The sequence below is a fragment of the Labeo rohita genome, chromosome 13 (genome assembly GCF_022985175.1).
Source record: "Labeo rohita strain BAU-BD-2019 chromosome 13, IGBB_LRoh.1.0, whole genome shotgun sequence".
Taxonomy (NCBI): Eukaryota; Metazoa; Chordata; class Actinopteri; order Cypriniformes; family Cyprinidae; genus Labeo; species Labeo rohita.
Window position 1 is genome coordinate 19548833 of NC_066881.1, and position 27257 is coordinate 19576089.

Consider the following 27257-nt stretch of genomic DNA (forward strand, 5'->3'; position numbering starts at 1 on the left):
AGAAAAATCCTGAAATGTTTTTCTCAAAAACCATAATTTCTTCACAACTGAAGACATAAAGACATGAACATCTTGCATGATAATGGGGTGAGTACATTTTTTGTAAATTGTTGTTCTGAAAGTGGAGTTCTCCTCGTGACCTCTGATTGTGACATATATCATTACCGTGAAATAAAATTACTCATATCGTGACATAAGAGCTTGGTCATATCATCCACCCCTAGTACTGACAGAGAACGAGAAATCCAATCCATCATGAAAAAGATGACTGTGAAAACTAAAGCAGTGAGATGAAAAGTACTCTGACTTACCCCAGTCAATTTGACATCAGAGTTCAGTACATTTGGCTGACGTGAAAGCGTTTTTTGCACTCTGATGGGCCTCTGTTCAACATTACGAAAACAAAAAACAACACACATTCACATTCAATTCCGTGCTTAAGACATATCTTTGGATAACAACTCCTTCAATGGATTAAGCTGAACTTAACATTTGGCATGGTGAGAATGCACAGCATCCCACTCAATCACAGAGCGCCTCGGGACACAGAGTGCTGTGACGTGTGGCCTAAGATGCCGTTGCTGGAGAGTGTCTTCTGGTTTCCTGTTGGCCTACATGGGTAGAATCAGGAAGGATGGCAGCGTATGCTGTGTCTGCTCAGTGCCAGTTACACATCCTCTCACCTGGCTTTGGTTTTTATATGATCTGGTTGCTTTAATGGATTTACATTTCCTCTGTCGCTTTAAATGTGCTTCCTTCTAAGTGTCTTTCCCACATACCTAAGTAAACAGTATTCTTTCTGAGGACAAGATGAACGTCAGATACCATCAGAGAAGGAAGGAAGAGGAAGGAGGAGCAACTCATTTTCCCTGAGGAGGTTAGGTAAATTTGTGTTTCACAGATGTACTGATTTTAATCCCATATGAATCAAACACGTCATTGCTTTTTCTCCAACAACCTAAAATTACAGAGCAAATTACCTGCTGTTTTTCGGCATCCACAGAGATATCTAATCTCATCAGGATAGAAACATCTGTGATTGTAGTATATCATTTTTCTTGACGCTTGTCATTTATTTTTCGACCTTTTTTCAAATATTCTAAGCCAAGTCATGGTGCTTCATTATGGATTAAGACCTTTTTGTCAACTTTCTTGGGTAAAACAAAAATTCGGTGGTCGCTAAACTGCTGGAAAGTTCAGGAGTAGTTCACTTCCAGAACAAAAATGTACAGATAATGTGCTCACCCCCTTGTCATCCAGGATGTTCATGCCTTTCCTTCTTCAGTCGTTAAGAAATTATGCTTTTTGAGGAAAACATTTCACGATTTTTCTCCATATAAATGGACCTCTATGGTGCCCCTGAGTTTGAACTTCCAAACCGCAGCTTCAAAGGGCTCTAAATGACCCCAGCCCAGGAAGAAGGGTCTTATCTAGCAAAACTATAAGTTCTGTTTCTTTTTTTTTTTTTTTTTTTTTTAAGTACAATTTATGTACTTTTTAACCTCAAATACTCGTCTTGTCTAGCGCCACATGAACTCTAAGACAGTTTGAACAACTTTAAGACAGTTAGGGTATGTTGGAAAAATCCCATCTCATTTTCTCCTCCAACTTCAAAATCATCCTACATTGCTGAAGATGTACTGACCCAGTGTTTACAAAGTGAACATGCAAAGAAGATCAAATGCCCTTCACAACAAAAATAGGGGCAAAACAGCAATACAGGACAATTTTGAAGTTGGAGGAGAAAATGTGATGGGAGTTTTTCAACATACCCTACCTGTCTTGAACCGGAATGCACAGAGTTCACGCAGAGCTAGACAAGTTGAGCGTTTGAGGTTAAAAATTATATAAATTGTACATTTTTGCAATGATTCTGAATTGAATGTTGTTTTGAAATAGATTCCATTTAGGCAGCTTGTTCTATTATCTATACTTTTTTAATCAAAATTAGAGGGATTATACAAAATGCATGTTATTTTTATTTAGTACTGACTTGAATAAGATATTTCACATTAAAGATGTTTACATATAGCCCACAAGAGAAAATAATAGTTGAGTTCATAAAAATGATCCTGTTCAAAAGTTTACATATGCTTGATTCTTAATACTGTGTTGTTACCTGAATGATCCAAGAGCCAGGGGGTAAAAACTTTTTAAATTTGAAGATCAGGGTAAATTTAACTTATTTTATCTTCTGGAAAACATGCAAGTATCTTGTAGCGTCTGAAGGGCAGTACTAAATGAAAAAATATGATGTTTAGGCAAAATAAGAAAAATGTACACATCTTCATTCTGTTTAAAAGTTTTCACACCCCAGCTCTTAATGCATTGCCATACCTTCTGAAGTATCAGTGAAGCATCAGTTTGAACCTTCTGTAACAGTTACATATGAGTCCCTCAGTTGTCCTCAGTGTGAAAAGATGGATCTCAAAATCATACAGTCATTGTTGGAAAGGGTTCAATACACAAGAATGTTGAAAAAGAATTTGTGGGACCTGAAGGATTTTTCTGAAGAATAGCAGGCAGTTTAACTGTTCAGGACAAAAAAATGGACTCATGGACAACTATTACTAAACAAAACAACAACAACAACAACAACAACAAAATAACAGCTGTAGATCATTCAAGTAACAACACAGTTTTAAGAATCAAGCGTATGTAAACTTTTGAACAGGTTGGTTTTTTTATAAATTCAACTATTATTTTCTCTTGTGAACTATATGTAAACGTCTTTTATGTGAAATATCTTATTCAGGTCAGTACTAAAACACTACACTACAAAAACACTTGTATCCATGTACGTAAACCTACAGAGATCCCAATCCTGTCTGACACTGCAGATATTTCGCTAATAATTGCAGCTCAAACATCATTTGGAAAACGAATCTCATCCACTTTGGCTTTGTCATTTTGCATTTCTGTCAAGTCTGCAGTCCCAAGTTTTGACTATTCTCAATTGTGTTTAAATTGTATTTTCCTTATGGAAACTCATTGCCTTGCACTTGGAACTGGAATTAGGCCTGGGGTCATGACTGTGTCCTTAACTAAAGGCTTGCTCTGTGGACTGGGTGGTCTGTCAATCAGACTGGGAACCACAAATAAGGATTTGAGTGCATGGCGAGCTCCTTGCAGAACCTAACGCTGTCCCAACACAAACAGCAGGAGGAATGTGAAGTTCCTGTGGTACAATGAGAGTACCCAGGCCCAGCAAGATGCAAAAAACAGATATGGAGTGCCTCAAATGGCAGGGATTATGAGTAAATAAAAGTTACGTGTATAAATATCTCATAAAAAATAATTAAAGAAATATTCCAGTAAACGTATTACGATGTTCGGTTTTCCAGTTCCTGTGAAACTGCCAAGAACAATAATTCTATTTCACAATCCACACCAGAGCCAAACAAACATAAATTATTTCAACAAATCCAAATCTCCAACACGCAATTTTGTCTGTCTCCAAAACAATGCGGCTGGGAAAGTGCAAAAGAACTGAGGGCGACTACAGCCAAGACTAAAAGCGTTGATCGGATTGGAGCCTCTCTGGTCAATATGTACAGTAGGATACTGTACTCTTCTGACATTTAACTGCTTTTGCCCCGTGGGGCCAACAAACAACTCTCACGCATATGTGAGGACACTGTTGTCACTACAACAAACAGCTGCCAGGTTTTGTCAGCACTGCCTGTCCACCCGCCTGGGATGAAGCTTTTTTTGAGAAAGCAGCTATTCAAAATTCATTTATCAGCTATCATTAGGCCTTCTTTGACCATACAATGGAAAGGCTCTTCTCTAGACTGAACCTTTTATCTAAAATCTAGTTTAAAAGCCTTGCCTTTTGTATGTTTCAATTTCAGGTAAAAATGAAGAACCTCTTAGATCTTCCATATTTGTTGTAAAGCAAACAGAGAGCATTGTATTTACATCATGTCCTGCTTTGATGTCGACATATCTTTTGGAAAAAATAAGAATGTCTCCTTTTGTTTGTCCAAACAATTTTTAAATTAGGGTGCTCTATCTTGTATCTATATACTAGGGGCTTCAATCCACTCTCTGGTGAACCACATGCACAGTGGTTAAAGCGAAAATGTATGTGTGTGTCTCTACAGGTCCTGTAACATTTGTGCTGCTGTTAGATAGTATATTCACTGAGAGCTGTGACGTTGGTTATATCTCTGACCGGGCTCCAGAAAAGAGACTGTGAGGGAGTATCAGAGTTCTGCTGGAGAGGTCACATCTTATCGAATAAGGAATTTGGTCGTTCCAACCTTCCACATTTTCAGAAGACAAATACGAGTTGGTTTTGTTTGGCCTGTGGCGTACGAGATTATCAGTTTGAGGAATGCCTGGTGTTCTTCAGAACTGAGAGCCGCAGTAAGAGAGCTGTTAGCATGTTAGTGTGGGAGTTCTAGCATGGACACTCCACTCATATGGCCTAGAAATTAAATTCAAACTCTCCAAAAAGTTATCTCTATATCCACAACTTGTTCATTTCAGTATCTGTTCCTTTCTATGTATACACTTTACCAATCAAAACATTTAGAGTCAGTACAGATAATTCAGGTTTTTGAGGAAAACATTCCAGGATTTTATAATAATCATATAATGGGCTTCAATGGTGAAATACGGGTTGAAGGTCCAAATTGCAGATTCAGTGCAGCTTCATAGGGCTCTCCCAGTTGAGGAATAAGGGTCTTATCCAGTGAAACAAACTGTCATTTTCTAAAGAAAAAAAAATGTGATACTTTTTAACCACAAATGCTGCATTGAAGCAATTTGGATTTTCAACCCACTGGCCACCACTGAAACCTCAAAAACCTTAATTTCTTTTGCGACTGAAGAAAGAAACATGAACATCTTGGATGACATGCGGGCAAGTAAATTATCAGGAAATTTTTATTCTGGGACTGAACTAATGCTTCAAATTATTATTTAAACTATAATAATATTTCACAATATTAAAGGGGTGCTATTATGCTTTTTCACTTTTTAAGTTTTAGTCAGTGTGTGGTGTGTATCTTTGGGCATTAAAAAAAAAAATCTACAAAGTTACAAATCTCAAAGTCCACTCCAAAAGGAGATATTTCGTTTTAAAAAAATGTCTTTTCAAGAACTACAACGAATGGCTCCTTTGGTGGGGGATTAGCCTAAATTTAGTGATGCAGCGTGGAGAGCCGCTTCAACAAGCCGTAGCGTGGCGGGTATAAACACAAGCATTGACTAGAGTGGCCGCTTCAGAGCAGTAACGCGCTGCAGACGTGTGCAGTACAGGGGGTTGAAACACATGCCGAGGCCGTGATCTACTCTGGTTGTCGCGTCAAAGCCGTAACACGCCGCAGACGTGTGCAGTGTGTGGTAAGAGATTTATTCATCATACAGTGTAGATAGTAGGGTTGTCAAAAGGTACCGGGTTCGGTACTTTCAGTACTGAAATTTTAAAAACGTCCATTTCCCGCTCACATGTGAGCACTGTTGAGCTGATTTTTACACATCGCTGATTGGCCATAGTGTTCACGCGCTCAACAGACATGACTGTGATTGGCTACAATGATAAGTGCTTCACGCTCCTCACCAAGCGCTCACACATAAGCACAACGGGAGCGTTTGAAAGCCACGTGTGTTAGCTGATCCCTAATACATCTGCATATAGACGGATCCGCTGACAGACGCGGCTTTCAAATGCTCCTGTTGGGGGGGTGAAGGGGGTCAGTAAAGGCCTTCAGTAGCGAATTAATCCATTTTTGTAAGAAAAATATCTATATTTAAAACGTAGGAAACACTTTAATCTAGCTTGCGCTAACTGCTTTGGCAAGGGGTGTAGCAGGACGGAAACACTGTCTAAGCTGTTCGCCAATTGTAACGCAGTTGGACAGCTAACCAATCACAACGCATTTAGTTTTTCGGAAGGCGGACCTTCATTAAACCTGGAACTAATCGAGCCATTTGTGCCAGGCTGGGGAGAAAGGTATTGTAATAATGTGAATTATGTGAAAAATAATGCATTTTTCGATCCACCAAGCACGAGAGCATGTTCTAGTACACCCCCAAACAAAATCAAGGCTTTGTAAAAGAGCATAATTGGACCCCTTTAACGTTTTTACTGTATTTTTGATCAAATAATTGCCACCCTGGTGAACATAAGAGACTTCTATCAAAAACTTCTTTCAAAAATTAAAATGATCTTACTGACCCCAATATACTGCCAAATTTGTGATTACTGGATTAAAATCTTGTCCACATTAAAGCTTATTCTGCCCCATTTTAATAAAAAGAGAGTATCTGACAGACTAACCACAATTCAATTTGAGCTCATATGTCAATTTAGGGTGAATAAATACAACAACAATAGACTGCCATGGAAAAAACAAAAATTCAAAAATAATTCAAATAATATTATTTCTAAAAACAGTAACAGGTATCACTGAGAAATATAGTGGACAATCTGAATATATTTGAATTTCTGTCCTTCCAAAAGTATTAAGTACCAATTATTTCATAAATATAACTCCAAGCATGTTTTAAAGCAGAATTTGTAGTTATGCTCAGTAACTGGTCCTGACTGATAAAAAACGCTGCACATTGACTTCTGTAAGTTGCCTATAGTATTCAGATAGTCTGATTGGATATTAGATTGCCTTTGAACCTTTGATGTCAAATACTGCATAGAGGAAAATTACATTTCTGACTGCACTATGCTTCAGAAAGTAAGTGAGTGATGGGCTGTGTGAGTGCTCCAACTGATGTAATCCAAAATCCAAAACCTGCAATCTGGGTGAACATTTACAGGAATACACACCAATCTACCCGTCCATGTAAACCTGATTTTTTATAATAACCAATACACAATACACTCCAGAAAACCAAACAAATAGGTCAGAACTAAGCAATAACCAGTCCCTCCAAAACCTTGAAATCAGTTTAATAAGAAAGACCTATGGTTCTACATTAAGTAGTGCCTGCAGTCATATTTATTTAGTGAAGTACTCCTCAAGTTTAGCCTTCAGGCTCAAAACACAGCGTGCTTTTCATTTCGCACAGTAATGAAGTCTCTGGCCTCTAGCTTGGACGTTGGTTGCTATGGAAAAGTGACCACCTACCCTCTTAAGACTGTTTAGCAATAGTGAGCTGGACTGGTAACCCAACATTGACTGAGCTATGAAAAGAAAACTAGACAAAGGGTACGTAATCTTCCAGCTCTCCAAGGCCACTTTATTGACAAGGTCGAATTGTCAATTAAAGGGAAATATTTTGTGCAAACAGAAGGAGTTAACACAATCTCCTGCCAAATTGGAATAGGCAGTCATCAGGGTTCAGAGGAGATTACACCACACGGTGACCTTCTCTGTCACTGAACTGAACCAAGTAAGAAACAAGCCTGAGAGTGACTGCCAACATCTCTGTGACATTTAGGGTAAAAAAAGGGCCTGTAAGGTTTTAGCTTTGCTCTAATGAACCATTTGGTTTAACAAACCACTGGCCTAAAACCTCTAATTATTTTAGAAATGTATTCTGAGCTTTTGACTTTAATTTACAAGATAGTGGTGAGAGAGACAGGAAAGTGTACTGGATTGATGGGGAAAGTATCGGGAAGTGACACAGTTCAAAAACACATCTGATCCTTTAGAATGACACCATCTAATCCAGCTTCAGCTGCCTCATATTATCCAAAAGCACTCTGAATGGATCACCCACGAGAACAAGATGCAACTTTAATGAGCAATTTCTCATGTGTCTGATCACATATGGAAAAATTTGCATAGTTAAATGTATTTCATTAGCCACTAGCACATGTGCAAAGACGCCACTATTGCATCCCTTCAAAGGAGATACATGCAAAATTGCCACAACAAAAGCAGAATCCTTCAACTTCAATTAAAGAGGCTTCGTGCATGATACTGAGACCTTTTCAATCTAATTTCTCCCAGCTTGTTACAGCAACAGCAAAGGATTTTGATATTTGATTCAAAAGTGTTACATAAACTCCAGTCAGCTTAAATATTATTACTTTATCATCAGGTAAAACAAATAAAATGCTATTTAAAATGCAATTATGACCCATTAACACTTTACTTATCAATGTGCTAAAGGTGAAAATTCAATTAACTGGCGTAACATGTAGTACACGAATATTGAGATTCCCACTCAAAACGGAGACTACAGGTCATGTGTATCATTTTTAAGATGGATGACTGTGTGTTAATGGTTCTGGGTAACCAACCATTTAGAGCAGAAAGTGTGTAAACACATATGTGACCCTGGACCACAAAACCAGTCTTAAGTCGCTGGGGTATATTTGTAGCAATAGCCAAAAATACATTATATGGGTCAAAATGATTGATTTTTCTTTTATACCAAAAATCATTAGGAAATTAAGTAAAGATCATGCTGTAAATACTACTGTAAATATATGAGAACTTAATTTTTGATTAGTAATATCCATTGGTAAGAACTTTATTTGGACAAATTTAAAGGCAATTTTGATTTGTTTGCACCCACAGATTCCAGGTTTTAAAATAGTTGTATCTCGACCAAATATGACTGGTTTTGTGATCCAGGGTCACATATTTGTTTTAAATGTGTTTCTTTTAAGGCTAAATCTCCCTAATTCTGTTGTACGATTGTTTTCTGAAGAGATGCAAAAACAGAAAAAGACAGACCCCAAATATGAATACTCTGTACTACCATTTGAATGTGGGGATGGTGTGATATATTATTTCAAATGAAATTTTGCCATTTTAATACATTTTAAGTGTAATTTATTTCTGTGACGGCAAAGCTGAATTTTCAGCAGGCATTATTCCAGTTTTCAGAATGACATGACCTATCAGAAACCATTCTAATATCCTGATTTTGTGATTAAGAATCATTTGAGTTTCATGTTAAGCACAATTTACAGATATGCTGAAAACATTATTTTTTAAAATGTTGAAAGCATTATTTTTACTGTCATATTTGGTCATTTTAATGCACCTTGCTGAATAAAAGTATTCATTTACCATTCATATATATATTACTGACTCAAAACTTTTGAACGGTATGTATGTGTGAATGTTAAGTGAGTAGTATGTCCAAATATGCACAGTCGCCAAAAAATGATTAAGAAACCTTTGACTCTGATGTTAAGTACAATCTGAAAATATGTTAAAAACATTGTTTTTGAAAATGTTGAAAACATTCTTAACTATCATATTTTTGTCAATTTAATGCATACTTGCTGAATAAAAGTATTCATATATATTACTGACACAAAATTGTGAATATATATGAATATACATATATATGAGTATGTTGAAAGAATAGTATGTCCAAATATGCAGAAACAGTAGCCAAAAAAAACCCACCTAGTTGAGCTATATTAAAAAAATATTATTAAATCCATAAATAAATATATAAATAAATAATGTTCTACACTAATTTTGTGATCAAGAAACATTTGACTCAGAGGTTAAGTACAATTTAAAAACATGTTGAAAACATTATTTGTGAAAATGAATAAAAGTATTCATGTATATATTACTGACCCAAAACTAAATATGCATAAACAGTAGCCAAAAACACATCGTTGAGCAATATTCCAAAAAAAATAAAATAATAATAATTATATATATATATATATATATATTATATTATATTATATTATATTATATTATATATATATATATGTATATATATATATATATATATATATATATATACATATATATATACATATGTGTATATATAACCAAAACTTTTGAATGGTTTGTATGAGTATGTTAATTTTTTAAAATCCATTTTAAATGAATGAATGAATGAATGAATGAATGCTGAGTTGGGTGGGTGGGGGGTGCAATTGTAAGTACTATAGGAACATTGTTCCTTAAATTGTACTTAACATCAATTATTGTCACAGTTGTTGTTAGTGTATCACAGATCAAAGAACAGGTCAAAGGTCAAAGACAGCATGATGTATTATGTCCAAGAATGCAGTCCACATCTGCATGTCTAAAAAAAGCACTTCATCAAGTTGAGAAGTTCAGCTCATACTGTACACTAAAAGTACGTCAATTCCGACGCAGATAGTGATTACTTTATGCTTACGTGCGTGGGAAGAAAACTAGAGAAATGATTCAGAAAACCCTAAGGAAAATATGCTGATTAACTGTTATAATTCATAAGCTGTTGTAATCGGACAGAAGGCTGTCAAACCAGAACCCAGTGCACACCTGTCTTCGTATACCCAAATACTGTGCTATCAAGGGAACCCCTTCATGCTGACAGGCGAGATCAAAGACAAAGAACAGTGAGCGATGGAATACCCACATGCGTTTCCCAGCAAAGCAATTACTCTTTAGCCCGGTTTGCTTGGGCACTGGTGGGCAGGGAAGCCCCTCTGGGTTATGCCCAGCCTCACAGACTACTTATGTTGCAGGGTTTGCTATTAAGAGAAGACGGCTGCCTCCATCAGTCTGCCCCCCTGTCAGCGAGGGCAACTAATATAAGACCACTTTCTGACATTTTACTACCCGCCACTCGGTAGAAATTATGAAATCAGCAGAATGGAATCACAAAGTCCTTGTGTTAACTGTAGCAAATTAGGTTTTCTATTGATTCATCATCTATATCATGAGAAACAATTACAGCGACAAAGCAGTACTATTGCCTTGAGAAACTGTTATCGGCTAATGGTCTCCCCCCGTTATTAAATGTAATGCCAACATTAATTTTACTGAAAGTTTCGAGCAGCAGTGGCTGTCGTATAGGCAGGCCCAATCAGAATATGCAGCCTTTTTCCATTCTTTCTGCACTGATTTCAGAAAAAGTTAGTTTAAACATGTTTAAATGTGTTAAATACGACAGCGTTTTAGTGCCACGTAAAAAATAAAAAATAAAAATAGACAAAATGTAAGATTACGAGATTAAAGTCGTAATATTTCAAGAATAAAGTCAAAATTACCAGAATAAAGTTGAAATATTATGAGAATAAACACAAAATATTTAAGAAAGTCAAAACTATGAGAGTAAAGTTGAAATATTTTGAGAATAAAGTCAAAACATATTCTTGAAACAATTCAACTTTATTCTCGAAAAGTTCAGACTTTATTCTCGTAATTTAGACTTTATTCTCTAAATGTTCCGACTTTATTCTGGAAACGTTCCGACTTTATTCTCGTAATTTAGACTTCATTCTCGAAACGTTCCGACTTTGTTCTCGTAATTTAGACTTTATTCTCGGAACGTTCCGACTTTATTCTCGAAATGTTCCGACTTTATTCTCGAAACATTCAGACTTTATTCTTGAAACGTTCAGACTTAACGTTTCGACTTCATTGTCTAATTTCCACTTTATTCTTGAAACATCTTGACTTTATTCTCTAAACATTTCGACTTTATTCTCGAAACTAGAGCCGCCACGATTCCTCAATTCTATTTGAGTATTCAACTTAAAAAAAAAATCCTCGATTGCATTTTGCCCGTGTCGAGTAATCAGCAAAATACCAAAAGTAATTTTTTAACGTGGCACTAAAACGCAGTCATAGTTAAACAATGACAAATTATAGGAAAATATTTAATGAACAAACACAAAAGGGATGCAGCATTTGTAGAAACAAATTTCAATTCAGTGGAAATCTATTGGCACACACTGTAAACTACCAAAGTTTTTTTTTAATTATTTAATTATTTAGGAATTAATATTGAACAATAATTAATTAAACTGATTTAAATTTACAGTTAAAAAATATATATATTACAAAAGATTTCTACTTCAAACAAATTATGTTATTTTGAACTTTCTATGCATTAAATAATCCTGGAAAAAACACATTTTCACAAAATTAGGCAACACTTACCAATATTTATAACAAGAAGAAATTTTTCAGTCTATTAGGAGGATTTCTAAAGGATCATGTGACACTGAAGACTAGACTGAAAATTCAGCCATCACATGAATAAATTGCAATTTAAAATAAATTTGGACAATAACACATTACTGTGCTTGCTGGTGAGAATAAGAGACAAAAAAGTAGTACCAACCCCAAACTTTTCTGTGTGTCTTAGTTAACACATTTCAGAAATAGTACGGTTCAGTGAAAATATAAGAAGCAGAAAACTCATTTCTTTCAAAGGACAGAAGGTTTTAATGATAGATTAGCTCATCGACAGTGATGACACACAGTAGGACAGAAATGTCCAAATGCTTGGATCCATGTTCCACACTGCTACATTTCTCTCTGCACAGCTGGCAACCCAACATGCTCCTACAGTGCCCTGTCTGGGGACTGCAGCTCTTCCTCGAGGTCTGTCTTGTGTCAGGCATCCCTGACGTGATCAAACAGTGTCCTTTTCAAACACCTTTCCCTCTATCATTCATACTCCCACTGGAACACAGGCATGACAACCTGTTTATTACCTCCTCTTTGCACTTTTTCAAGATCTGTTACCTGTTTGTCTAAAACCTTTTTTCCATTAAGCGAGAGCCAACTCTGTTTCCAAATACCTTCCAGCCATGAGTAATAGCAGCTTGCGTCTTCGATTACAACAACGGTGGGAGTGAAAGTGACTGGGCCGGCCTTGGTGGCCAGTGCATCAACAGTCTTCTCTATCAGACAGGTGTGTTAATCTTAAATGAAAACATAACAACAGTTTATACAGCTCAAGAACAACATCACCTTTCTTTGTTTCTTTAACTCCCACTTGCATCTAATCAGAGTTATACAAACTGTGAAAAGCTTGGCCAATCAGATTATAGCACCCAAACTAACTGTTGCATAACACAAATGAAAGTACAATCAAATGTCCCAGGAAATTGGTTCTTAATGTCGATATTGATTCAGTAAATTTACACTACTTAGACAAATGAAACTTAGGACTGACTTCTAATTCCCTTTCCGAATTCCAGTTTAAGGAAATAAGATTAAATCCAAACTGACATCTTAAGACGAAGTAGAAAAATCTCTAATGTTGGCTGACTCTTGTATATATCACATTATGTCTGTCTACCCGGGTCAGTGGCAGACTAGAGCACCTTTCTAAATGCTCAGAGAACAAGAGGTCCTTTATTGCTTTCTGTGTCCCAGAGAAGGCAGGAGACCATTAAAGGTGGGAACTTTGAAATATTTTGTTATGATTTAAAAGCCATCGGTGCAGCGTGTGGTGCAAATCACCCTCAGCAACCCAAAATTAAGTCAATCTGAGCCATTTAAGTAGAATATGCACTTTTTTAAACCATAAAATGGAACACAGTTAGGAAATGTGAAAGGGGTACTCAATGATCTTCTACCTCAAACCAGATGAATTCTCAATCATATAAAGAGGGCTTGATTCTGACTATGGCATGACGTATACAGATGATTATAGCAGTGTTCACCTACTGGGCAATTTCCTTTTTCAATCTTAAAGAACGTATGTGCTTTCTGAGGGCATAAAGGATACTGAATGGGGCTTTAATAATGTAAGTGCTCATAATGGCAGCATAACGTGTTCTTTGTGTTACCGGATGTATAGTATTACAGGGACAGTTCAACCAAAAATGAAAATTCTATCATTAATTACTTATGTCGTTTCAAACCCGTAAGACCTTTGTTGATGAAATCCAACAGCACAGCAACGCAACTACCACGTTCAAGGCCCAGAAAGGTAATAAGGACATTGTTAAAACAGTCCATGTGACATCAGTGGTTCAACCTTAATTTTACGAAGCTATGAGAATACTTTGTGTGCAAAGAAAACAAAAATAACTACTTTATTCAACTATTTCTTCTTCCATGTCAGTCTTCGACGTGCATTCACGAGAGTACTGAAACGCATGCATGTGGTGCTGCTGACGCAGGAGCCGGCGTTCTGACTTAGCGTCAAAAATGATTACCAGAGAGGGTTACGTCCAGCATTAGCGAAGGCAATAAAAAGATTTTGTTGATACTGATACGGAGATGTGGCATGGAGCTTTAACCTTGGTGAAATGCGTTCAGCTGCAGTTCTGTAATCTGTTCATCACAGAAAGATAAATGAGCTTACTTTGATGCGCTGTAAAAAACATTTGCTGGGTGAGCAGACAACTGTGAGTTATTGATATGGCTACTGAAAATCCTTTCCATTTAAAGAACCCGTTGAACAGAAAGTCGTCTTAACAAAAGGATATAGTGCATTATAGTCTAACAGTAACAGTATAGTCTAGTTGCCATGGGTGCTTTGCTGAAAAACTTTAAAAAAGCAGATTTGTATCATTTATTTATCCAAAACACAAAAAAACAAGGCAAAATTATGTCATTTGTCAGTATCTACTCAATTAACAAAAGTAATTAAAACAAACTGAAAATCATATTAAAATGCTATATAGGTTGTCTTAGATATTTTCTATATATATGCACATATTTGTTTATAATATATGTGATCCTGGACCACAAAACCAGTCTTAAAGGGTATATTTGTAGCAATAGCCAACTATACATTGTACGGGTCAAAATTATTGATTTTTCTTTTATGCCAAAAATCATTAGGATATTAATTAAAGATCATGTTCCATTAAGATGTTTCGTAAATTTCCTACGATAAATATATTAAAACTTAATTTTTAATTAGTAATACGCATTGCTAAAAACTTCATTGGGACAACTTTAAAGGCAATTTTCTCAATATTTTGATTTTTTTGCACCCTCAGATTCCAGATATTCCAATAGTTGTATCTCTGCCAAATATTGTCCTATTCTAACAAACCATACATCAATGGAAAGCTTTTCGTATTATCTTTCAGAAAATGTATAAATCTCAATTGAAAAATTTTATTTAAAAATTGACCCTTATGACTGGTTTTGTGGTCCAGGGGCACATATATATTTGTTTATAGTCTATAGCATCATTATTATTTTTTTAATTCTTAAATGTTTAAAATGTTTTATAACAAATTAAGCAACAGCAAGTATGTCATTTAATTACATCTTCCAGTACTTATTCATATTTATTCATATTTCTGATCTCAAGCTCCAGCTCTAAATGGTGTCTTCATAATTAATGATGAAATTGATCACGCATGTGTTCATATGGGACATATGCTCCTACTGTACGTCTGACCCTCAAGCGTACTGGCACAAGAGACAAATGAGCTAATAATGTTAATAATGTGCTATTTAGTAGACTCTATTTATTACAAAGGATATGAGTACATGACGGAAGCAGCAGAAGCAGCATATGGTTTGCTTAAGGGCGCAGATTGTGATTGTGATTGATTGTTCATTGACTTCAAACAGTCCCCCATGTCTTCTTTCGCACAGCCTTTTGAAACCAACAGTGTCAAAAGATTCAGACTTTCTTCATTAACTTCTTTCTCATGACGAAACCTCTCACCACATTTAACACAGTGTTTCTTCCTTTTACACGCACACAAATCCATCATTTTCAATAAGAATCAGTGGCTACAGAACAAATGCTTCATAAATATGTTCTAAAGCTTGTCAAAAACTAATTACTGATAACAAGCAAGTAGCAACTCAAGTAAAAGCCACTTCCTTCCTCTCTCGATTTTTTTCCTACTGATAGCATATGCAAGCATAAGCCCCGTCCAAGTGTGCTGATTCTGTGATGTTTCTGACTAGTGTGGGACAATGCGTTGTTGCAGATGTAACAACTTAACCTCCATGACCTCAGCTGTCCTCTCAGCACAAATAAAACAACAACATCCTGCCTTGCAGCACAGAGAAGCGCTCCAGTCTCACCATCCGACAGCTCGGCTTCCTCCTTGCACAAACGCTCCTGACAACATGTCAACAGATGCAACCAATCTGAACATAAAAACTATGCCAGAGTACATCCATTTCCCTTTAAACTGGGGTCATATAAAGAGCATCTCTTTCAAGGAGCTTACAGAAAATCTCTGAAAAGCCATAATCATACATTTCCCAGTAACAGTAATGTAAATACAAAGCATAATGCATTTAAAAGACAAACAGACAAGTCTATCAAAGGCCAATGATCAAACAGCTTTTCCTAAAACTAGATATTTATTTACTGTTATACTGAATATGGCATTAAACATGAGTTAAAATAAACGCTTGGAAATGCTGCTTCAGTATTTGATTGATAGGTTCTCTTAAGCAGTTTCATTTAATAGCTGAGAGACTGGTACATGAACCTATGAAAATATTGTACAGCAGATTCTCAATCTCTCTATATTTCGTTCATACAACAGCTAAGCATTTCAAAACACAAGGAAAGGAGACATTTAAAAAAAAGTGCATAAATGTCACTTTAAGTAACAGGTGAACTCCAGTTGTGAACATACACGATGTAATTAGTAAAAAGAGTAACTTACACAAAGGCATGGTAAACGAATGCCCAGGCTCTCGGTCGCTCCAAGACATTGTAGAGGTAGTTCTGGAGCTTCCTGTAGCGCGCGTTTCTCCGACCGCTCTGCGCGCTGTAGGCGAGCGGCTTCCCCAGCAGGCTCAGCCTGGCGCCCTGCTTTCTCCTCTGGTTCTCCGAGCCTCCTGCACCTGTTGTGCCCGGCGCCGACAGCAGGCTGTCGACTGTCCTGGTCGCGTTGTTCATCGTCCCACGACCGGCTTCAACATCTTTCATGCCATAGTGCTGCGAGGTCTTCATCCAGAGACCAGTACCGCCCTCATCGCCGCTGTGGTTGCGGGGCATCGCATCACCAGCGCTGGCTGGAAACGCGCGTCTGGCACCAGCGGTGCGCACATATAAAGAGGATGTACACGAGCTTCACAGTTCCCTGTATAAAAACATTGGGTGCTTTATTGTTCTTCTGTTTTCTTTAATATTATATATATAACAGGATCACCTACTGACAAGTGCAGGCATCCAGCTCATTGGCAGATAAGCTAGGAAAGATTTGGTAAAGTTATGAACCTTCAGATGACTCAAGCAATCTGCTCCCGCCGCTGTGAGATTGGAGTTTTGAAGGAGCGTCACCATCTCAGTGGAGGAGATTTGGCGAGGGGAGGGCATCACCCGACATTAAGCGAAACGCTCGCGCGCTCTCTCTCTCTCTCTCTCTCTCTCTCTCTCTCTCTCTCTCTCTCTCTCTCTCTGTGCTACTGTAAACCATAGGCTACTGTATTCTAGTTCAGAAGTCCTGACAAGAACTGATGTAGACATTAAACACCTCCAATACAGGCAAATTATGAACTGTATGAAGCGTTCCCTTCAACGCGCGAATAACTTTCAATTAAGCGGGTAATTTTAAACAGTTTCTGACAATATACATTTTATTTTCGAACCGAAATCTGTAGCGGTCAATCTAAATGACTATACAAAACTTTTCACGACATACTTGTCATGCAGCAAATATGTAAAGAGATGATAAATTACGAGAGTTATGTTTACGTTTGAGAAGCATACTGTTAATATGTCTACCACCTCAGGCAAATGCTAACATATCTATGAATGTGAATGTGTTCTGGAGCGTATTTAGCGTACTAATGTAATCTAAAATTTCTCCTTATTAAATTCAGTGTAAACTACAACTTTTGGGGGGGTTGTGGGTTAACTGAGACCGTACGACTTTGCCGTAAGACTGGGCACGTACATTTGTACATTTTATTGCTCTGACTTCCGGTCTCATCAGCATCCAGCTATTTTTTGCTGTACAAAACAGCTCGTTTTGCTGCTTGATTGTGCAAATTGGTCTGTCTTACCATATTATTTTATTAATATCGTAACACACTGGATTGTAGTGCAAACAGTTTTACCGTTTACTACACCTTGCTATTCTTCTGGTTATTTCCCCATAGCAGCTAATGAACCGGAAGTCTCACCCATAGGCTTACTTCAGAATTCAGAAAACTTGTCATACTTCAATGTTGCCAAGTCTGTGGTTGGTTGTGGGCTACTTTACCACTGTTGTTGCCGGTTGAAGCAACCCCAATAACATAATTTTTAGCTCCTTCAATGCTAATTTGACCAGGGGAACCGTGCCAAAAACGTATTTTACCCCCGAAACGCGATTTTTAACGGGGACCGCACTTAAAACGCGATTGGGCTAGTTTTGAGTAGCAATTGGGCGGGTTTTGATGTGAAAACCTGGCAACCCTTTCATACTTTGCGATATAGAAATAATTTTTGGCTTATGACTTGTGTCTATCAAGTCTATTCTAACTTATCTAACTTTTGTGGTTACTGAAAGGTTTAAAAAAGACACTAAAACATATAGGCTGTATGTTGTTGGGATGAGGGTTCAAGTTTATTAAATATTTAATTTGATTGAGAGGGTCAAACAATCGTGTAATTCACTGGCTCGCGTTTATTTGTATCCCCCCAAAACTGTTTATCGATGTCCCTTGTTTAAATATGTCCACGTAAGTCAGACGTTTCGGAATTCATACTTAATAATATTTAATCTCTTTTATGATGAATAATATTCCCAAGTGCTCTGGCATCGCCATCGGCTCCCTCTGCATGCCCATTTATGTCGAGCTGAGAGAGAACTGCGCCTTCATTCTCCGCCGAGCGGCTCGGATTAACGACAAGACATTTATGTGTAAAACGTGTGTTTATGAAGACATAGCTGACAACCTCCTCCAAAAAATATAGTGAAACAAAGTTATTTAAGCTTGGGGATCACTGTCATCGCTGATACAAGCATTTAAGTACAACACCGCTGTGCCCACATCATCTTGAATCCACTTACAAAAGTGTTTGAATTACAACTAATAATAGTTCTCTACTCACTGTGGTGGTAGAACAGATTCTCCTCAAAAGACTCTTTATAAAAACACCAAACAAAAAAACTTAAGCGCATATCTATGTCTTTCTGGGTTTCTAAACGGGGCTCAACTGAAATCGCTTCAGTCTGATCCGGTAATCACGGAGCCCGGAGATCTAGCGGAGCCTCTGCCCGACGAATCACGTGATCCGAAAAGAAATCAAATGCAAACGCCGGTAAGCAGCATACAGTTGACTTAGCAGGTAAACGGTATGTTTCAATGATGTGAACGTTGTTTCATTATATTTTACATATATGCTTAACTGTTTAGATCAGTCTACCTAGCATTCTTAAGAATGTTTCTTCTTGACTCTTACATTTCTTTGTCAGTTGCCCTGTTGTATGCTTTGTTTTTAACTTTTTTTTTATTATGCATGGCTAACTTAAAAAACTTAGCATTAAAAATAACAATTATATGTCATGCCAATAAAGCATATTAAATACACATCACAGAACAAGACACAAAGTCAAAGCATAACATGTGTCAGACTGTCTTGTCATGAAAGCCTGAATAATATAGAATAGAAATGCAAAGGCATTACATGAAATAAAGAGACTGGCAACAGAACTGTGTATGTATGTGTGTGTGTGTGTGTGTGTGGTAGAAAGTGAGATGCCAAACGCAGCTGTTCAGCGCTTCACTGATTGTCCCTGTAATTCAGGGAAATCTTCCAGGATAACATTATCATTGGAACCTTACATTGCAGTGTTACCATCGAATACAATGTCACTCTACATTGTGCTTCCATGTGAGCAAACCCTTACTACATAAACACAATATCTATATAAATAATTATATGAATAAATCAGCAGATATGGTTACAGCATTATTATTCATATCATATCAGGCTAGCAGGCCATGTATCAGCATATCATTTCATGCTTTTTAGACACTGGGTCAAGTGCATGAAAAATTAGACATTTTTAAAATATTTATGTATTTGTTTGTCCCATTCATACATTTTTAAGTTTATTTTTTGTTATTAATGTGCAAACAGAGTGGATAAAATCTTTACTATTTCTCACATTAAGATTAGAGTTACATTATAAAAAGCATAATTAACGCCATATGGGCTTTTCTTGCAGCTGTGCAAAAGCTGCTTAAGCGTTCATTAACAAATCTGACAAGAGTGTAACATAATGGCAAATAAATAAGCCAAATGAACAAGAACACCTTGTGTTTACAATACAAATATTAGAATTGTTATTGAGTTTATTTAATGATTCTGGCAGTGCAGACTTGAGCTCAATGTAATTTAGAATCACAAGTTATTATAAGACAAAGCAATTTATTGTGCTGTATCACATGCAAAGCTCAAATTTACCACTGTACTTGGATAGTAAAAACGTCTGCATAGGAACTTAAAGCATAAACTCTTACGGACAGAACATTTTTAACATAATGTAATGATTTTGCTGATGAGGGTAGACTTTCTGGTACATTATTATTATGACCATAAAAATGTATTTCTATATTTCTGATGGCTTAACTGTTTTTATTATAGTGTGAATAGCTCTCCAAGAAGTTCATTCACAGCTAACAACAACACACTCTAGTGGTCTGAGTCTGTTAATACAGACTTGAATATACTCATTTACAAAGTATTGCTGCAAATGTGAAATACAGTTTAAGCTGCAAACCATAAGAGCTTTAAAATAAATAAATATTATATAACTATTAAATAACTATTCTAATAGTGTGGTTACCTATAGAGTATATGATTTTCCTTTAAAGCGTAGTAGGCCAAGCTCTTGTGAGGGCTGCAGTCGTTGAAATCACTGATTGTAAGAAATCACAAACACATTAACATTCACAATCAAATTAGATTTATTGATTCAGAGGTTAGGTTATACTGTGAAAACTAAGACTTGGTTTGGCCATAACTTTCAGATCTGTGAATTAAGAGAGTTTACTAAAGCCTCTAAATGTTAAGGCCTCCTCCTTAGAATCCATCAACCTGAACCACATTTCTGCAGAATGTGAGCATGGCACGGTGGTGAGGCACAGTGAGAACCCAGACAAACTCTCCAATAAGCCCTGTCATAAAAAAAGCTATGAGGATTATATGGCCATCGGGATCAAGGCAAAGAGAAATGAGTAACGAGACTTAAAATATTAGCAATAGATTCATTTGAAGAATGGAGCGCAAGATATGCTTTTTACATATTTGCAAGACTGGCCATAAATCAACCCCTGTTTTAAAAATGTTTGAAATCTTTTCACGGCACTGGTTTTACTTCCCAGGCAGTCTGAAACCAGACAAAACAGACACTTTCCATTAACAGCTGACTGGCAATGCTACAGCACTGAGTTTATGAATGTACTTACTGAATGCCTGTTACACAGTCCACCGATGATTCACCTGCTCACACGAGAGAACACGAACCATTGCAGATACCCTCAACAGATTACTACTTTATTATAGTTTAATGTCGATTGTTTAACTATTGTCTAAAACTTATAAACTTTAACTCAAAGCGGATATCACTAACAGTAATGATAACTTTTCAGTTACGTCAGAAGATTTAATACTCTGATTCAGTGACGATTGAGTTTTGGAATCATTTGTTTTGAACTAGTGACTCGGAGCGAGTATTAAAAACTGCCACGTGATTTCAGTAAACGAGGCTTTGTTACGTCACAAATGTTTCAAAATGTTTCAGAATTTCGATGGTTCGCCGCTCAAAGTTCAAAATTTCGGGAAGCTTCGTTTCTCTCATACTCATAAGAGTAATTTGCTCCTCAGTTGGACTACACTTGTTGCGCCGTGTTTATTTATGCCTTCCCATTAGTTTCTGATACATTACATTTTTATCTCATTACATTTAATTCGGACTAGAAAACGCGCAAGAGTCGGATAGAAAAATCCTTTGCCGTAACGCTGTAGATTAGTACAGGTAGTACAGGAAACGATGTGTACTGCCTCCTCAAAACTTATCCTTCTTAAGAACAGGTGGAGATTTACCATATTCAGACATAAAAATGGAAAAAGGTAAGCCCTTATTTAATCTGTTTTATGGAATAGAGTAAAATTAATGAGTGAAAATATCTTAGAGCTTCAAATATTCAAAAAACTTAAACTTTTATGTTCCTCTGTGTCAAAAAAGTTTTTTTAAAAAAATAATTTATTATCTTGCTTGATTTCCTTATCTTCTGTTTGTCTTAAATCTTACAACTTTACCATCTTGTTTTCACCTTGCATCATCAATAGGCCATATTGGTGGCACTGCTTCCGAACTGAACGAAACTATAATATTTTGCGGATTATTGCTACTGAAATGGTCAATTATTGTCATGTTTTGGGCTGTATTAATCGGTCGGACCAGGAAAAACATTTGGAGTACTACTATAGACACTTCAGTCGAGTAGGTAAAATATTAGGCTAATATCTTAATTAATACTGCTTGTACATATCTTTACCACTTACTAACATTTGTTTGTCAAAATATTGCATTATGTCGGTAAGAAATAGCCTTGTGGTTAACGTGCCGACAAATAGCATCGTTGCGTTGCGGGCGTCCCGAGTTCGAATCCCGACTCATGGACCTTTCCCGTCTCAATTTTCCACTTTGCTTCCTGTCTTACCTACACTGTCCTATCTAAAAGAAGACATAAAAACGCCAAAAATAAATCTTTTAAATATATATATATATATATATATATATATATATATATATATAGTGCCCTTTTCTGCTTCCAAAGTCCTTCTCTATATGATTTAGCAACCTTTATTGCTAAACATGCAGACAGTTAAACTATTTTGAAGTAGTAAGTTATTAAAACAAATTACAAATACTGTATGTCATAGATAGTATGTCAGGTTAAATCAAATTTGCCCTGGCTACAGGAATGTTCACAATTAGCATCTTAAACTTCACAACAACTTCCTGCACTGATTTCTTCACTGTTAGCTTACTTTACACCAACATTTCTCTGTTACAAATCAAACCTGTTTAAGCTGTTCAGATTCACTCACACGTTGTTAAACACGACTGATGGTATGGCTCACGGTGCCCACTTACTGTTGAATTCTCGAGATCAGGTGGGCCGTCTGCAGTACATGGTGGACCAAAATAGGTCTGGTCTCAAAAAAAAACAAACACCTGGGTTCCAGCTGCTGACATTCTTGACCCTTTCCTTCTCCAAAAAAAAAAAAAAAAAAAAAAAAAAAAAAAAAAAAAACTGGGGCACTAACAGTGCCCTGCTCCTATTAGCCATGTTTTTTTCTTTCACAATGAAAATGTGCAATTCTTTTTTAGTGTCTGTTGTGCTGCTGAAATAAAGTTAATGTAAAATAAAACTTTAAAAAATAAAACTGAACAAAAATAATGAACAGAAATCTTGCTTAAAACTTAAACTGAAATAAAAAATTAAGCTAATAAGCTACATAAATATATTAAACAAAAACTAATAAAAAGGACAAACACATATAACAAAATGACTAAAACCTAAACTAAAATTAAAAATGAAAAATAAAATACTATAAATAACAGAAAAATAAGACAGTAAACAATAGTTTACTCCATCAAATTTCCTTACCTATTTTTCTGTTGATGTATTTTTGATTTTGATTCTGAGAAAAAATGCATTTTATTTATACCTGCACATTTTATTTTAACGTTTTAAAGGCTTGTTTGCACTTTCATGTCTTTTTCATGTCTATTTATAGCACTTTAAATAGCTTTCCTGTAAAATATGCACTCTTGAAGGTACTTTTACCTTTAGAGGAAAATATAAAAATCCTTTTGAAAGGATTCTGCCCTAGTGACAGCTTTTGTACTTTTTTTTCAGCGAGTGTACATACATAAACCTGCCTTACCTCATTACTCTGTTCAACATCATTGCCTGTTTTTCATTTCAGTTTTAAATTTAAGATTAAGTTCATGGCAAAAACAGCACTATTTTGTTACAATTCAACTAACAGTGCAATGACATCATGATTTCCTGATTTTGAAGTATCTGTGTAATATTATGCCCTAATGACAAAACACTATACAAGTAATTTAGTGCAGGGCTAAGCATCTTTCTTTAAGGTTATGTTCCACTATGTCTACTTTTATTGCTCACCTAAACATACACTGGCATTAAATGACAATTAGCTCCATAATTGAATTAGTCATAAGAGCAGCTGCTCACTAGTTACATAAACACACAACACAGTCTATTGTCACATTTCCAGAAATCCGAAACACTGACAGAAGAGGTATTTTTAGCTGATGTTAAACAGTGACCTTGCACAACTACTGAAAAAAGTAAACAAATGCAAATGAACCCTAAACAAAAGGAAGGAACAGTGTAATGCTATTTGTCTCCACGTGGTGGAGGGATTGGATTATGATTAGCTGGAGTATGACACATTGGTGGACAGGACGCTACTGGACAGACCTGGATTTGGTTTGAGTGTGTGGACAAAAATGTAAAAAAAAAAAAAAAAATCAGTACACAAATGTTCTTCCACACAGTCTTTTATTTGTAAATAATAAAAATGAACTCTTGAATATAAAACATACACATTATTTGAGCCACGTCTGCTGTACAAACAAGAAATGTTGCAGTGAATACTTTCAATTTTGTTTCAGTGGAACACACGAACTGTAAACAATCAGTATCCTTGAATAATACTGACAAAGGAAATAAATCTGCCGTAAGCAGGCATATAAAGTAAACTTCTCATTGAAACGAGGATTCATGAGCATTTATGATAACGCAACAGGTCGGTAGAGGTCCAAATTTCTCTTGTCAGATTGGGCATCACTAAAATAAAACTTTGGAGGCATCCCTTCTTCCGCTCAGCAGAACCAAGAGACAGAGCACTGATCCATTAACTTGAATGGGGCCGCTTTGTAAATATAAGTAAACCTCTTTGCAGACTCATATTTACAATATATGCATGTACGTAAGTGATGTTTACTTGATACACTCTGTTTCAATATCGATATATCTCTAAGTCGTTGTGATTTTATATTCCATATACAGATAGCTCTAGTTTTTATACAGATTATCTACCTTAGTTTGAGCCCCACAGTAGTACAGACTACAGTGAACACCAACATCTTCAATAAAATAGGACCTTGTGTTTTGCTCGGTACTACAGTACAGCACTTATTTATCCATCCAGGGTTTTTAAAAAAAAGGAAATCAAAAACTAAAAAAATTCTTATAGACATTCAGCCCCAAAATAAGGCCTGTGTGTATGGCTGAACCTGGCCAAATGCCCACACATGGAATGAATGGCTTCGTTTTATTTGATAATCTATTTATATCAAGTACAAGCAAACTGTACAAGTACATGCAACATACAAGCTGGCCTACAGTTTGTGGAACTAACACACACTTATTGTAGTCTCTTTTTCTCATCTGTCTTGTTTTACAAAATGTGCATGCAACTTGGAACAGTTCCAGATTCATGCTGTTCCCCTTTTGTTGGTGGCGTCTGTTCCCCTTTGTTGGAACGCCTTACTGTCACATTCAAAATGCTCAGGGGGGATCTGTGAGATTGGTTTTAGAATCAACTAAACCGATGACAAACAGCTAAAAATAGGAAGCTTACGATTTTGGCCTCTTTTTTGTATTATTAACCCCAAAAGCTTTTCCTTTTTTTTGTTCAAAAATCAAGCATTTGTGCTTGCATTAAAATAATGTAAACTCTAGTCGGGTAGAAATTCTAATATCGGTATGTACAGGTTCTTTACCAAACGGAATAGAATTAAAAATATGCCTGTAAGATGTGATTTGTGATCGCGGACGTTGTTAGTGAGCTAATGCATCTGTTGTTTTCTGTCAAATGATAGTGGCAGCTTCTTACAGTCCCGGTGAATCGAATACAAGTGGTTTTGTGTCGTCTACGAAGCTCGTATGACACAAATGTCCGAAAACACGAAGCATGTTTTCACATTCTACAAAGTGTGCCTATTTACCAAATCAACAGTAACGTGAAAAGGCAAAGCAGTCGGTGGCGACTGCTGTAAACAGACTTAAAAGGTTCTCAGGCGTCCCTGCCTTCTTAGACGCAAACGCACGCTCACACGCATATACACACACGCCGCAGTCACACAATCTGAGTCTGAGTTCGTGCCAGACCGGCACACGGCGGGGCCTCGGATGCAGCATCCGTGATGCAGAGAGGAAACTCTCTGAGAAGACTAAATCTTGACTTTTAACCCGCGACCTCTGGTCTTTGAGCAGAGGGACTTCCTGTAAGTGCAATATAGAGGAGGGGCAGTGCTGTCCTCTCACTCTCGCCAACTCTCAAACACGTGAGAAAATAAGAGCGATCTAGGCTACCGGCGCCACTGCGGGCTGCGCTTCCTGTCGGACGATCGCGTTTTTCGGCCGCCTCTCCCTTCTCTTTTTATTTGGGTCGAATCGTCATCTCAGCAACAAAACATGCAGTAAAGGAGCAGAGTGGATCAAAGGAAATCTCTACAACCCAAAGATCAAAAGTAAAAGAGAGAAGTGATTGTCAGGCTTCAGCAAAGCTTTGATCATGATTCTGTCCATCTGTCTCTTTATCTGCCGCTCTGGTTCTGATTGTTGCCTCGGGTCCTTGGTCCGCTGGGTCGTGTGTTTCGTTTCGCCTCACGCTCCCGTCCGTTCACTAGGACCTGATGCCCGGCGGCCCTGAAGAGTCCAGCGAGGTCTGGGAAGCGCGACGAGTGAGAGGAGCTAACGTCGGGTCGACCAATGATGAAGGGGGAAACAGTTTGTACCAACCGATCACTGTGCTAGAAAGATCCAGCTCCTCTAAAAAAATCTGGGCGACTCCCATGAAACATTTGTGGTCCATGCGGCCGTAATCACCCCAGACTATTACCTGAAGACACATTCGATGATCAGTATGCACAAATGCTGGACTTTGGAGGCATGTCGCAAACAAATGAAATTCGACTCCTACCTGGAGAACTTTACCCTGCGGACTTTCCTCAAACAGCAGCGACTGCTGATACAAAGGATCGAGCGTTTTTCGTGCAATCTTGGTTTTCTTTTTGGCTTTGCACGCTCCGTTTTCCAGCAAATAGACCTTGACATAGGGAGCTGTGAAGAGCAGACTCAAATGGGTCATTCCAATAAGAAGCTTTAAATCACATATCTACACTCTTACAAATAAAGGTTCCACAAGGATGTTTTTGCCACAGAAGAACCATTTTGAAGAGCATTTTAAAAATCTAAAGAACCTTTTTCGACTATAAAGAACCTTTTCTGCATTTGAAAGGTTTCATTGATATTCAAGGTTCTTCAAGAAACCATCGATGCCAGTAAAGAACGTTTATTTTTAAGAGTGTATTAGTCCAAGTCATCCAAGATGTTCATGTCTTTCTTTCTTCAGTCTAAAAGAAATTAAGGTTTTTGATGAAAACATTCCAGATTTATTCTCCATATAGTGGACTTCAATGGGGATCGACAGGTTGAAGGTCCAAACTGCAGTTTCAGTGCAGCTTCAAAGGGCTCTACAGGATCCCAGCTAAGGAACAAGGGTCTTATCTAGCAAAAAGATCAAACATTTTCTAAAATAAAATAAGATTTATAACCTTTTGAGCACAAATGCCTATCTTGAAAATGCTT

General features: G+C 36.9%; 2 protein-coding genes across 21 annotated transcripts in view; both read right to left on the reverse strand.

Moving 5' to 3' along the window:
* kcnq5a (potassium voltage-gated channel, KQT-like subfamily, member 5a) overlaps positions 1–18216 on the reverse strand; it is a 145542-nt gene extending 127326 nt beyond the window's left edge. For 6 of the 7 annotated variants that reach the window (XM_051125681.1, XM_051125678.1, XM_051125680.1 and 3 more), the window contains exon 1: positions 16283–18216. In XM_051125681.1, coding sequence (XP_050981638.1) covers positions 16283–16617 — 335 coding nt within the window. In that variant the 5' untranslated portion in view covers positions 16618–18216. The remainder of the gene's footprint in view (positions 1–16282) is intronic. The other variant, XM_051125675.1, reaches the window with a different exon arrangement.
* Positions 18217–24144: 5928 nt separating this feature from the next.
* LOC127175541 (regulating synaptic membrane exocytosis protein 1) overlaps positions 24145–27257 on the reverse strand; it is a 94471-nt gene continuing 91358 nt past the window's right edge. For all 14 annotated transcript variants that reach the window (XM_051126668.1, XM_051126670.1, XM_051126679.1 and 11 more), the window contains 2 exons: positions 26590–26729; positions 24145–26508 (listed from right to left, as the gene is read on the reverse strand). In XM_051126668.1, the coding sequence (XP_050982625.1) occupies positions 26293–26508; positions 26590–26729 (356 nt within the window). In that variant the 3' untranslated portion in view covers positions 24145–26292. The remainder of the gene's footprint in view (positions 26509–26589; positions 26730–27257) is intronic.